This window comes from Saccostrea cucullata, unplaced genomic scaffold (genome assembly GCF_032062105.1).
Source record: "Saccostrea cucullata isolate Sc308-1 unplaced genomic scaffold, CSIRO_AGI_Scuc_v1 ctg60, whole genome shotgun sequence".
Lineage (NCBI taxonomy): Eukaryota > Metazoa > Mollusca > Bivalvia > Ostreida > Ostreidae > Saccostrea > Saccostrea cuccullata.
Genome location: NW_026931414.1, coordinates 29,659 through 41,797, shown reverse-complemented (window position 1 = coordinate 41,797; position 12,139 = coordinate 29,659). Strand labels below are relative to the sequence as shown.

The 12,139-nt window shown below is 35.5% G+C and overlaps 1 protein-coding gene across 1 annotated transcript in view; it reads right to left on the bottom strand.

Moving 5' to 3' along the window:
* Window positions 1-12,074, bottom strand: part of LOC134232535 (E3 ubiquitin-protein ligase AMFR-like) — a 32,936-nt gene extending 20,862 nt beyond the window's left edge. Inside the window, exons 1-7 of the mRNA XM_062714511.1 lie at window positions 11,670-12,074; window positions 9,999-10,091; window positions 9,404-9,568; window positions 8,620-8,813; window positions 7,889-8,021; window positions 7,566-7,699; window positions 7,089-7,199 (exon numbers count right to left, since the gene is read on the bottom strand). Coding sequence (XP_062570495.1) covers window positions 7,089-7,199; window positions 7,566-7,699; window positions 7,889-8,021; window positions 8,620-8,813; window positions 9,404-9,568; window positions 9,999-10,091; window positions 11,670-11,948 — 1,109 coding nt within the window. The 5' untranslated portion in view covers window positions 11,949-12,074. The remainder of the gene's footprint in view (window positions 1-7,088; window positions 7,200-7,565; window positions 7,700-7,888; window positions 8,022-8,619; window positions 8,814-9,403; window positions 9,569-9,998; window positions 10,092-11,669) is intronic.
* Window positions 12,075-12,139: the final 65 nt, after the last annotated feature.

Below are 12,139 nucleotides of genomic sequence, written 5' to 3'. Positions count from 1 at the left end.
ACAGAATCCCAAAAATCCAGTTCTGTACCAGTAAGACAAGAGAAGAAAATTTCAACAGAAACACCAGCTCATGCTATTGATAGTTCAGAATTTTTACACAAAAAAGGTCCTTCTTCTAGAGTATCAACCTGTCTGGAAACTACAAAAGCTAGTGTAGCAGAATGTGATGGACAGAGAGAAAATGGCAACAGTCCAAAGGCAAATGAAATTATGAATGAACAATCGAAAGTGAAAGACAAGAATAATTGCTTTGATGCTTCCTCTGCTACAAAAAGAGTAAAAACACAGATTTCTCCAATAAAATTCATATCGGATTCAGATGAAAAAGAAACTTGTGGACCAACAAAAGCAAATGTTGTAAACAAGAAGGTAAACACCAGCACCTGCAAAACAAAAGTAAATGATACAGGAAATAGAGCTACAACTTCTCAAAACACAGGCAATTCTTTGTCCGTATCCATCCCATCCATAAAAGCAATCCACACAAGCAAAAAGAACACTCATAAAAGAAAAATGATTGTAGGAGACACATTTATACAACAAAAGATCTCGCCAACCTCTACAGACAAAAATACCTTGGAAATATCCAAAGACAAAAACAAATCTGTCACTTCCTGTGAAGCGGGAAGTTTAACATCTCAAGATACTACTGGTAAAAATCCTGTTCAATCAGACAAAGAGGCAAAGAAATCAATCTCAAGTGTTGTAGCGCATGTTAGTGTGAAAGAGAAGATAATTGAAAGACAGAAAAAGGTAGCAAGACAGACAAGAGAGCAATCGGTCGCACGCCAGATAGTTCGAAAGAGAATTACAGCAACACCAGCAAGATCGTTCAAGACACCATTAAAGTCGACTCAATCTGGAAAATCAATGAAAGAAAACAACAAATCAACCACAAAAACTACTGAGGTTAAAAGTAACCAGTCACAAAATTTATCAACAAAACAGAAGGAAAAGCAATTGTCCAAAAATGCTAGAACAGAGAAATCAAGGAGTGATAACTGTAGTTGTTTACGATGTAGACAACAAAGGGATATAACTCAAAGGCATTCCAATAGATACAGAGAAAAATCTCCAGAAAGCAGATTTACAAGTCAATACAAACCAAATTACAGGTATGAGACAGCAGCCAATGACAAATACAGGTCAAGAGACACAAGATCAGATAAAAGTTACTATTATGACAGTGGATATAGGGAACCTGACATAAATGATAGGTATCCTAGATACAACTCTCCTCCTAGGTCACCAGGCAGTTGGAGTTCAAGCTACGATTCCTACAGAAGAGGCAGATCTCCAACTTACATATCTTCATCTCCAGACTACAGATGGAGGTCACCAAGAGGCAGATCTATATCACCGTTTAGAAGAGAAAAGTCTCCAAGAAGGTCCAGATCACCACCCTACCGAACACGATCACCTTTCCAAAGGCATCGTTCTCCTTATCACAGATCAAGATCTCCGATGCCAAGGTCAAGATCACCAATTCACAGATCAAGATCCCCTTTGATCAGGTCAAGGTCTCCAGAGTATAGAAAATACAGATCTCCCAAGAATGATGCTCGGTCAAAACAGATCATCTCACCTCCACATTCTAACTCCTCCATGGATTCTCTACTTGAGAATTTTATGAAAAGTACAACCAAAGAGTCAAATGAGAAAGCACAGCTTTTTTCAACATCAGTACAACAATTTGGACAGGATTCCTTCACAACTACAGAACTACCCAAACCTCAACAACAAGCGTTGAAACAAAACAAACTCAAACAACCACCAAGAAATAATGCCCCAGTCATAAAGAAAATGCAGGAAATGACAGGAAAACCAAATATGACAGAAGTTGGCTCAGCTTTGGAAAAAAGTCTCTCTAGTTCAGCAGGCGTAAACAAGAACAATCAAAGTCAGCTGAAGACAACACAAGTTAAAAAGACAGAACATATAAGACAATCTAACCTAATTCAAATTGATACAACTTCCTTTCAAGTCAATAAATCCAATGTTACCTCATTAAAACCAACTGAACCAAATCAAATGCCAACTATTTCAAGTAATAAGAAGGATACAGAGTTGGAATCAAATGTCAAATCGAAAAGAGTGTTGGTAAGAAAAAAGCAAAGAAATCAACGTAGAAGGGAGAAAAAAAGAGTGAGAAGAAAAAAATTACTGCAAACATCAGGCACGAAGTCAAAGAACTTGGAAAAAATTACAAATGATGGAGAGAAGAAAACAGTTGAGGTGGAAAAACAAAGACTTGATGAGGCTCCAGAGCAGAAAGTTAAGAATGCAGAACAGAATATGAAAGGTCAAACAATAAAAAGCAAACAAGATGAAACCAAAAATAAGCACATTGACAAGGAAAATGGAGCAGTTAAACAAAGCAAGGAGGAAAAAACACATACTCTGAAGCAGATGGAGTTTGCAATTGAACCTAGTGCAAATAAGGAAATCATACATGTGCCTTTTAAACAGATTAAAAAACTTACTGAAAGGGAAAATTCATTAGAAAAAGAAAAGCAAGTGGAAACAAACAACATGATGAATATTACTGAGAAGCCATCAGAAAAAGAGAAGCAAGCAGCAACAGAAACTGTATTGAATATTACCATGGAGATGTCATCGGGAAAAGAGAAACAAACAGGAACTGTGCTGAATATTACCAAGATGTCATCAGAAAAAGAAGTAAAACAAACAGCAACAGAAGATAAATTGAGTATTCCCAGGAAGAAGTCACCAGAAAGCAGACAACAGGCAACAATGGCAACAGACAACATATTGAATACTAATATTACCATACAGAAATCATCAGAAAAGGAAAAGCAAATGGAAACAGACGACACAATGATGATAACCAATGTTAAATGCACAACAAAGGAAGCAAACGAGACAGATCAATCAAAACTCCATGCATCAGAGAGTGTTCAAACAGTTGTAATAGGCACTGAAAGTGCAAAGCTAAAGAAGGCGACATCAGAAGAAGTACCAAGTGATAAACAACCTGAGAAAGAGACAAGAAAAGCTCCCCTTAAAGAAGACACTTTAGAATTCAAGGCAAAAGAAAAATCTGTTAAACCAATCAACCCTACCACCAGTGAGTACGTTGATATTAACCTAAAGAACATGACACACATATACATTTGTGATGGCCGACAAGTGTGCAATGCATTTAACATGTCAACTTTTACTGGCATTGGCTGTCCGGGAACATGTAACCAGCTCCATCTGTCTCTACCTATCTACAATCCACATTCAAAGATCAATATGAGTGTTCCACAAATAGAAGAGTTGGCAGATGTGCTGAAAGACACAAAGGGAAATGTGTGCTTCTTTAATTTGTCACAGAAAATGATATGTAACAACTTCAACTCAGAAGAGGGTTGCATGAACAAGAACTGTTTTATGATTCACACATCATTTTATGAAATTTTCAATGCATATTTCATCAGAAAACTGAGAGTGAGAAAAACCCCAAGGTATGTAAAACGACAGTCTTCTTTAACAGAACAATGTAAAACCAAACCTCCCTTGGAGAGTGATCTTAAGTGTAAGGTCAGACAGCATCCAAAAGAAAGGGTATCAGAGCCTCATGATCATGTAAAAGACTCTGGTGTTCAAGTAAAAGATGTACAGAAAGTTTGCAAATTAAATGTTAAAGAAAACTGCACCAATGAAAAAGAGACATCAAACAACAAAAGCTCTTTGGAGAAGTTGCAAAAAGCACAGCCAATAAAGGATCAGCAAAGACGGGGGCAAAATAAAATCAGTGGCACAAGTTCAAAGCAACTAACTCCTGATGACAAAAGTGGCAAGAACCAGGAAGATACATCTTACAGGGAACAAGGCAAATCTTCTTCTTCCATGGCAAATAAACCAGAAGAGAAAGTAAAAGTTGACACAAGTGAAAGAACAAAGACAAAGCAGCCTGAAAATACTGATGATCTTGTCACTGTTATCAATGTGAAATCTCCTTGGAGGATTTGCAGATTTTTCAATACTGCCGGAGGATGTAGAAGGTGGAAGTGTCCTTATCAGCATGTACAGAATCAGCCATTGAGGTCTGTAAAAAGCAATATGAAATCCAATCTCAAGAATTCAACTTCATATGAGAGCCCATCCACAAGAAAAGAAAGAATTACACAAGAAGATTTTCCAGCAAGTACAGAGAAGCATAGTCATCCAGCAGCAAAGAAAATGAAGAAGACCAAATTATCAGAAATATACAAAGGTAGCGAAAAACAGACAAAAGAGAAGACTTGTGGAAAAATTATTGGGCAAAAAGTAAAACAGGAAACAAGTGCTTTTCAAAACACTGAAAACCCAGTGATGAAGATCAATGCTAATGCCGAAACAAACAAAGCTTGTGAAGTAAAAAATCCGATAACTGAAACAGTCAAGAAACCACAATCAGATGCATCAAAATCATCTGAAAGCAATGCAATAAAGGAACCTAACTCTGGCTCGAGTGACATGGCTACTAATTTAAAAGACAACAATGGGAACAACAATCAGAGGAGCACTGTTTCAGCTTCAGCAACCTCTAACTATCCACCATACAGAAAAAGAAAACTAAAGAGCAATTTTCAAGACAGGGCAGCAAAAATTCCCAGACAAAGCAGGATACCCAACATGCAAGCACTACTTACAAGACAAAAGATATTTATGACCAGAAATAGTTCATTTTCTTACAATCACAACTGCTACAATTCTGACACATCAGATTGGAGATTCGAACAGTCTGGGAGCTATAGGGTACCAGACAGGAGATTAGAACATTCACAAAACTATAGGGAGCCACAGTGGAGACAAGAACAATCACAAAACTTTAGGGATCCAGAGTGGAGAGTAGAACATTCGCAAAACTATAGAGAGCAGAGGTTGTGTCCTGATTTTAACACCCAGTGGGGATGTCCCCTCACAAATTGGGAATGTCCATACATTCATGACTATGCTGAAGACATTCACTTCTCTTAATGTGCTATTCATGTTTATCAAGGAAAAAACTTTTGTCAATTTAAATATAATTAACATATTGTGTTTTATTAAATAGTTACTTCTGCATGAAGATACATGTGTATTGAAAGTAAAACGCACTATTAAAAACATACTGAAGGCTTTCTTTACATGACGTAAAAATTACTGTAATCACCTTTATAGGCTTATAATAATATAACAGATATATGGTTGAGAAGTTCAAACAAGTAAGGCAAAAAATATTAATAACTTAGTTCTCAGGCCTGTTTTCTAAAAAATGAATGCCGGAGGGAGGCATTTTTTTCCCTTTTTATCTCGTGAAAAACTGACACGGTATTTTTGAATTTCTTTTTTTTTTTTTTGAAGATATAATTTCAAAACTAGCAACTTTTAATCAACAGTGCTTCAACATCAAGTGCCAAAATCAAAATAATCTATTTTTTGATTCTTTCTCTAATCTCCTGAATCTTCTACATCCCAATGATTCGTGTAATGAAACGATGGCATCCTAAAAACGAGATGTTAAACACAGAACCCAACACTTAGTGATGCATCTGGTCAATTGATTACTTTACACAACTAATGTAAGTGTTTCAGCTCTATAATTAGCACTTATGATTTTATTTAATATTGTCAAATTCATCAGTCTTTGCAATTAGTTTACCCATACTAAATGAAATCTGTGAATCTTGATGACGTCTGAAGTTGAGGGAACTGTCTTTGATAGTGTTATTGATCAAGTTCTAGCAAGGAAAACCTTCAGAAACCCCCACTTTGTACCGTGGAAGTACATTCCCTCATGACTTGCACCGAAATCAATGTCATTATAACTTAACTTAATCTTGGTGCCTTCTCCTCTTTACTTGTTGGCCATATTTGCAATTTTAACTAGGCCAAAAGCCTGGATCATCTTGATGTTTGTCAAATGTTTTACTGATTTCTAAAATGCGGTCTGGAATTCCAGATTTTTTTGACACAGTATGAGCACATGAGAGAAAATTTATTTTATTCATTTGAGGATAGAAACGGGTAATGTGAATTTTTGAATGAAATGCGGATGGGTCTGAGAACCAAGTTATTAATTTTTTAAGGCCTAAATTTTTATTTTACATGTAAAGAGACAGTGAGTGTAAGTCTTGGAAATTTATAATCTACTAAATATTTGGTAGAGATCAAATGCACACATGGAGTTTGTGTTTTCAATTGTTCCCAACCTTGTCTAATTTAAGATATCAAAAGCTTATCAAATTACAAACCTATAACTCCTCAAATTTAGGTACTTGTATGTAATCTTTCTCGGTACAGATAAATAATAAAGATGTCAAATTATGATAAATTTCTTTCCAATTGATAGTAGTATTTCTTGTTATAGAAAAATTATTTGATAAAACACATCAAAGAAGGGTCTTAGTTTTGACACCAATATTCCAGTTATAAGAAAAAAGATCTTTTATTTATGTACTTGAATTTAAAATTCCAGTGATTCTTGATCTTCTAAAGATCCAGGGACCTTAAAAAATTTCAAGAGGTATAGGGTTTGAGAGATTAAAAAAGAATACTTCTTTTTTTTACTGGCAAGTCATTTAATTTTAAACAACAAAGATAGTATCTTGATCAATACAAAAAAAAATCTTTCAGTATAAACATTTGTTTTAATTTCATGGCAATGTACAGATAGAATTTCTTGCCAAAAGCATGAATAGAACGCTGATCTCCACCTTGTTCACTGCGTCCTACACCTGATTGTACAGTATCTATATTCAGTTATCGAGTTTTGAGTTTAGTGCAATGGTTGTCTTCCTGTGATTGCGTAACAATAGAACTCTGAAGTTTGTAATTTATTTTTGTAAAAAATATGACATGCCTCGAAATTTACTTCTCAAAATCTTCTGACATTTTTGGGGGTCAAATTTGACATCTTCTAGACATGCAGAGATATACAGGTGCTAGACGTAGTTGTCCCTTTGGGCTTGGGCCGATAATAGCCACTCAGGCTGATACAGGACCAAGATCAAAACAGCAGTGTGATATTCTATATGTCTGCCATGTAGGCAAAACAACATTAACATGATATGTTTCATGTGATGATGATTTGTCTTTGATAATTGTAAAGTGCATACTTATGAAACAAATGTCCGCATGGCAGTTTTCTTGCCACCTCCATCCTCTCCCAGCACACAGCACAGTTATCATTATGACCCTGCAATTCTTCTTTGGTAGCCATTGGAAATCTGTTTTGTAAAAAAGAAAATCAAACTGATAAAAGTGTTTGAACATCCAATAATTTTTGATATGGTGTGTATGGCTTGAATACAGAATAATATACTGCATCTGACACAATTGAAAATCATGGTACCAATAAAACCTTCTGTGAAGGGGACACACACAAACCTAACATTATCATTTCCAAGAAAAGGGTTTGCTATGGTAGCAATCCTGCAAGGGGAGACAATGCAATGTGGACGTACATTATTTACAATTTTCTTCCTCTAAAACTTTTTAAATTTTAAGTATCTTTATTGATTTACATCTCCTAGGCAGTTAACAAGTATTTAAAATATTGTACATGTATTTTAAATTTGTAGAACTAGTATTACCTTGCTTCCATATTTTGTACAACTCTTCTGTAATTCTTATGGCGATTGATCCTTCTTTTGAATTCATAAAACAGATACCTCAGCTGCATACAAATTACAAGACTGGCCATGCTCAAGAAGATATTTCCCCACAGCTAAAAAAAAAACACAGGAGAATATGTCAATTCAGGACGTCAAATAAATTGCCATGTCGGAAAAAATTGGAACCTACAATATTTTTTTTCTCAACAAAGATTTTTTTTATTCTTTGAGAGTATTACTTGAAAATGAACCGGCAATAGTTATAAATTTTGGTCAGCTTTTAAATTTTGAAATTGCCTTACCAACATATGAAGATGATGTGCAAAATCAACAGCTAAATAAGCCAACTCAAATCCCAGTTCTGTGTAATAGATATAAATAGACTTGTTCTCCCAGACACTGGCAACACTCATGTCCCACAAGTGGATCACATATCTAAAACAAAGGAAACATCCTTGGTATAATAATCTTCTAAAAGAGTAATCCTTAATTTAGCATAACAAATATATTTTTAATTTTTTTTTTAATTCCTTGATATATTGCTGAGTAATTCCTTAAAATAAAAAATAAAAATTATGACAGAAGCATTTCTTTAAAATGGTATAAAAAATATTTTTTTTCATGAATGTGGAATGATCCTTCAAAAGCGTGAAGAAAATCTCCATTCCAAACTTATTCATTATTCAAAGACAGAACTAAATCCATGTATTATTTAATAATCCATGTTTGTTATGTACAGTCAAACCTCATAAAACTTATAAAAACGGTTGAAATATCCAAAGAATCAAGATAAAGAGGTCAAAATACATAAATAAAGGGTTGTTAGTCCTTCTTATTCACTTCAAGTTTCAAGTTTAATCTATAAAGGGGCATAACTCTTGAAACTGAACTGCATGTAAAAACTCAGAAAGTGGTACAGAATGCTAACTCACTTTGATTTATCCCTGTTACTAGATATATTGGTATTTAAAAGATAACCAAGTTTGACTGTATATAGATTTTGAATGCACAAAACATATTCACATTTAATTACCTTACTACAACATAGAGGGCCCTAATCCCCAACAGAAGGCACTCTGCAGCTAAAAAGGCAAAAATAGTGGGACCTGTCTGAAGCCCTACATATCCACTAAGAAACAGTAATGCAAAGCTACATAGCAGGATGACAAACAATAGGCCCAGCAGCTTAATGTGGATACCCCGGGCAGCTATAGGAGAAAAGGACAGCTGAAATGTAAAACAGTTTATATCACATATCAATTAGAGTCCTGAGTCATAAATGACATTTCATTGCAAGACTGTATACTATATATTTCACATATTTCTTATTTTTTTTCACTATTTACTTTTATCCAAAAATTAAAAAAAAATTCTTACATTTTTCAATGGAAACACCCACAGGTGTGACTAATTTTCACATTGAATCACATATATATGAGTTACATTTTCATACGAAGCACCTGTATGACTTACATTTTCCCATAAAAGCACCTGTTTGACTTACATTTTCCCATAGAAGCACCTGTTTGACTTAAACTTGCTAATCTAAGCACCTGTATGACTTACATTTTCCCACAGAAGCACCTGTTTGACTTAAACTTGCTAATCTAAGCACCTGTATGACTTACATTTTCCCATAGAATTAAGCACCTGTTTGACTTAAACTTGCTAATCTAAGCACCTGTATGACTTACACTTTCCCACAGAAGCACCTGTTTGACTTAAACTTGCTAATCTTACACCTGTATGACTTACATTTTCCCATAGAAGCACTTGTTTGACTTACACTTGCTAATCTAAGCACCTGTATGACTTACATATTCGAAGCGGTCTTTGGAGAGCTGTGTGAGGAGATTGAAGAAGCCGAGGATGGTGAACCACGCCACCCAGGACACCACCTCCTCCAGGGTCTGAACATTCAACACCCCAAATATAAAGATAAACTTGTAGAACAGGAAGTTCCAAAACTTGTCTTTCAAATGCTGAAAAATATTGTGAAAAAATAAATGCTAGATAAACAATTTTTGTCATTATGAATTTTGCAGAAATATTTTGGAAAAATACATGCTTATATCAACAAGAAGCCATTGGAAGGCCTTAATAATCATCTGACCATAATATAATCCTTGTTAGGATCCATGGAATATGGTAAATTATTTTAAAAATTTAACTCAGTTTCACAAGTTTTAAGAAGAAGCACTCTTGCTCATCATTACTACTACATGCATGCACTCAGATTTTTTTCTAAATAACTAGGAGCATAGAAGTTTTTCAGAGAGTTTACGCAATTTCTATATTACTGGTATATAAGACCAATACCACAACCCCTGATACAGATACACTTCATTTTTATGCAATACTCTAATGTTAATCTCTATACACATTACACAAACAAAATAAACTCAGTCATACCTGTTCTTCTGAGACTCTTAGCTCCCCAAACACAAGCTTTTGAATTGCTTTTCCAAGAAGTATTAAACAGCAGTATGCAGAGTTAACTAAAATCTGGAAAAACATGGAATTAATTAAGTTAATTTGGCAACATTGTATACAGCAATATTTTTTTTGAAGATGGACTCAAATTTAAATATTGCATTATTAATAAACAATATCAAGTACATATATGGTTTGGGCTGTAGATATTGGCCTGAATAGCTCAGTTGGTAGAGCACCTGACTGGAGATACAGGGGTCCCGGGTTCCATTCCCAGTCCATGCAGTCATATATTTTCTCCCTTCCTTGTACAAATGTGCCGTTGACTACCCCTGGAATTGCAGGTGAAAGTCCTACCAGGGCCCAGGGGGTAATAAGAACTTGGGTTGTGTCTTCGAGGGCGAAGACAATTTAAGGAGGGAGGAGTGTAATGGTTTTGGCCGTGGATATCAGCCTGGATAGCTTAGTTGGTAGAGCACACGACTGGAGATGCAAGGGTCCCGGGTTCGATTCCCGGTCCAGCCATACATTTCCTCCCTTCCTGTTACAATATGCAGTCTTCGAAATAACCTGGGTGCCCAATGCCCGGGACCTGGTAAATTTGCCAGCGGGCATGTGAAAATTCTCAAATTACATGCCCAAAGGGCATGTGTGAATTTTCTTTTGATTCTTGATGTTTAGTTGCTATTTCTTTTGTCATAACCCAGTTATTTGTGTTGCCAGTCGACATACGTCTTACGTTACATTATCAGTACGACCTGTCAAATGATTGTCAATTGTAATCATTAAAGTGTTTAATTTAACCGATTTGTTTTCTCGATGTTTCTTGCTAAATTACGATATGTTTATTGATACCATGTGCAGTGGACTGCTGTCATGATGATCATGATCCTATTTCTGAAATTCGGTTCAGCTTTACCGACCAACAAACAATCAGCATGCGAGTCAACAGTTGTGAACAATCATATCGGCTATATGAATGAATTTTGAGTAAGGCATGTACAAATTTCAATATGCTGGGTTAAAATGACTGGTATACATGCCCGAAGGGCACGTGCTGAAAAAGAATAGTTGTGAAGACTGAATATGTAGGGGAAATGTTCAGGTGGGAAATACTATAACTGTGACTTTGCTGATAGGCCGTTTGAATTTTTATTATATACCTAATGTGTATCACTCAATTTTACTGTTGATTTTATGCAATCACGTGATGTTATGATCCGACTTTCCGGATCACCACACTGTGGTTTTCTGAATCCATATCACCACTCTCTGAAACTGATGACGTAGTATGCAGAAAAATGACGTTATTTTTCTTGCCCGTTAAAAAGTCCCTTGTTAGTATGCTTTGTTTTATGGATAAATCTTGTACAATTGATCTATAAAGTTTTCTTTTGCTATATTTTGCTAGTTATGAGGGGGTATATATAAAAATTATCATTATAACAGTAATTTGATCTGAAGAGCCGTATCATGTCTCGTTGACAGGCGAGGATCACCAGATCAAACTCGAAGCGTCTTGTTAGATCTGATGATCCGTGCCTGTCAACTTGACATGATATGACCCTTCGGATCAAGTTACTGTTATAATAATATATATTTATCTAGAATTTCTGAAAAAAAATGTTTTTATATGAATAACGTAATTACCCAGACACACCACACTTCTGTGGTCAAAATATGGAACATATTCCAATGCACAGTGTCATACGGAAGGGTCATATTGACCCCCTCTGTTGATTCTGTCAGCACTTCCTCATTTTCCACTGGTTCAACGGTCACTCCATCACCAAAATCAACCGCCAAAGTGTCAAAAGTGGTCACCGTATGATATGCATAGTACAATGCCACAGACAAAACGAGAACAGACACTGAGGTGTAAGTCTGTAAACTAGGAAGGGGTAACCTCTCCAGTAAGATCACCGGCATAATTAACTGTTTACTAAATCCAAGAAATTGAACGAATAAGGATACTGTCGGCTGAAGGTGCGTTACAACATAAAATGGTGTTTACTTTCTTATTTCATGGTTGACAATGACGAAACTTCCGGGAGTTTTCGAATGTATGGAAGAACGCTCCAGATATAAACTACGATGTTGAAATATTTCTGCACCTAAAA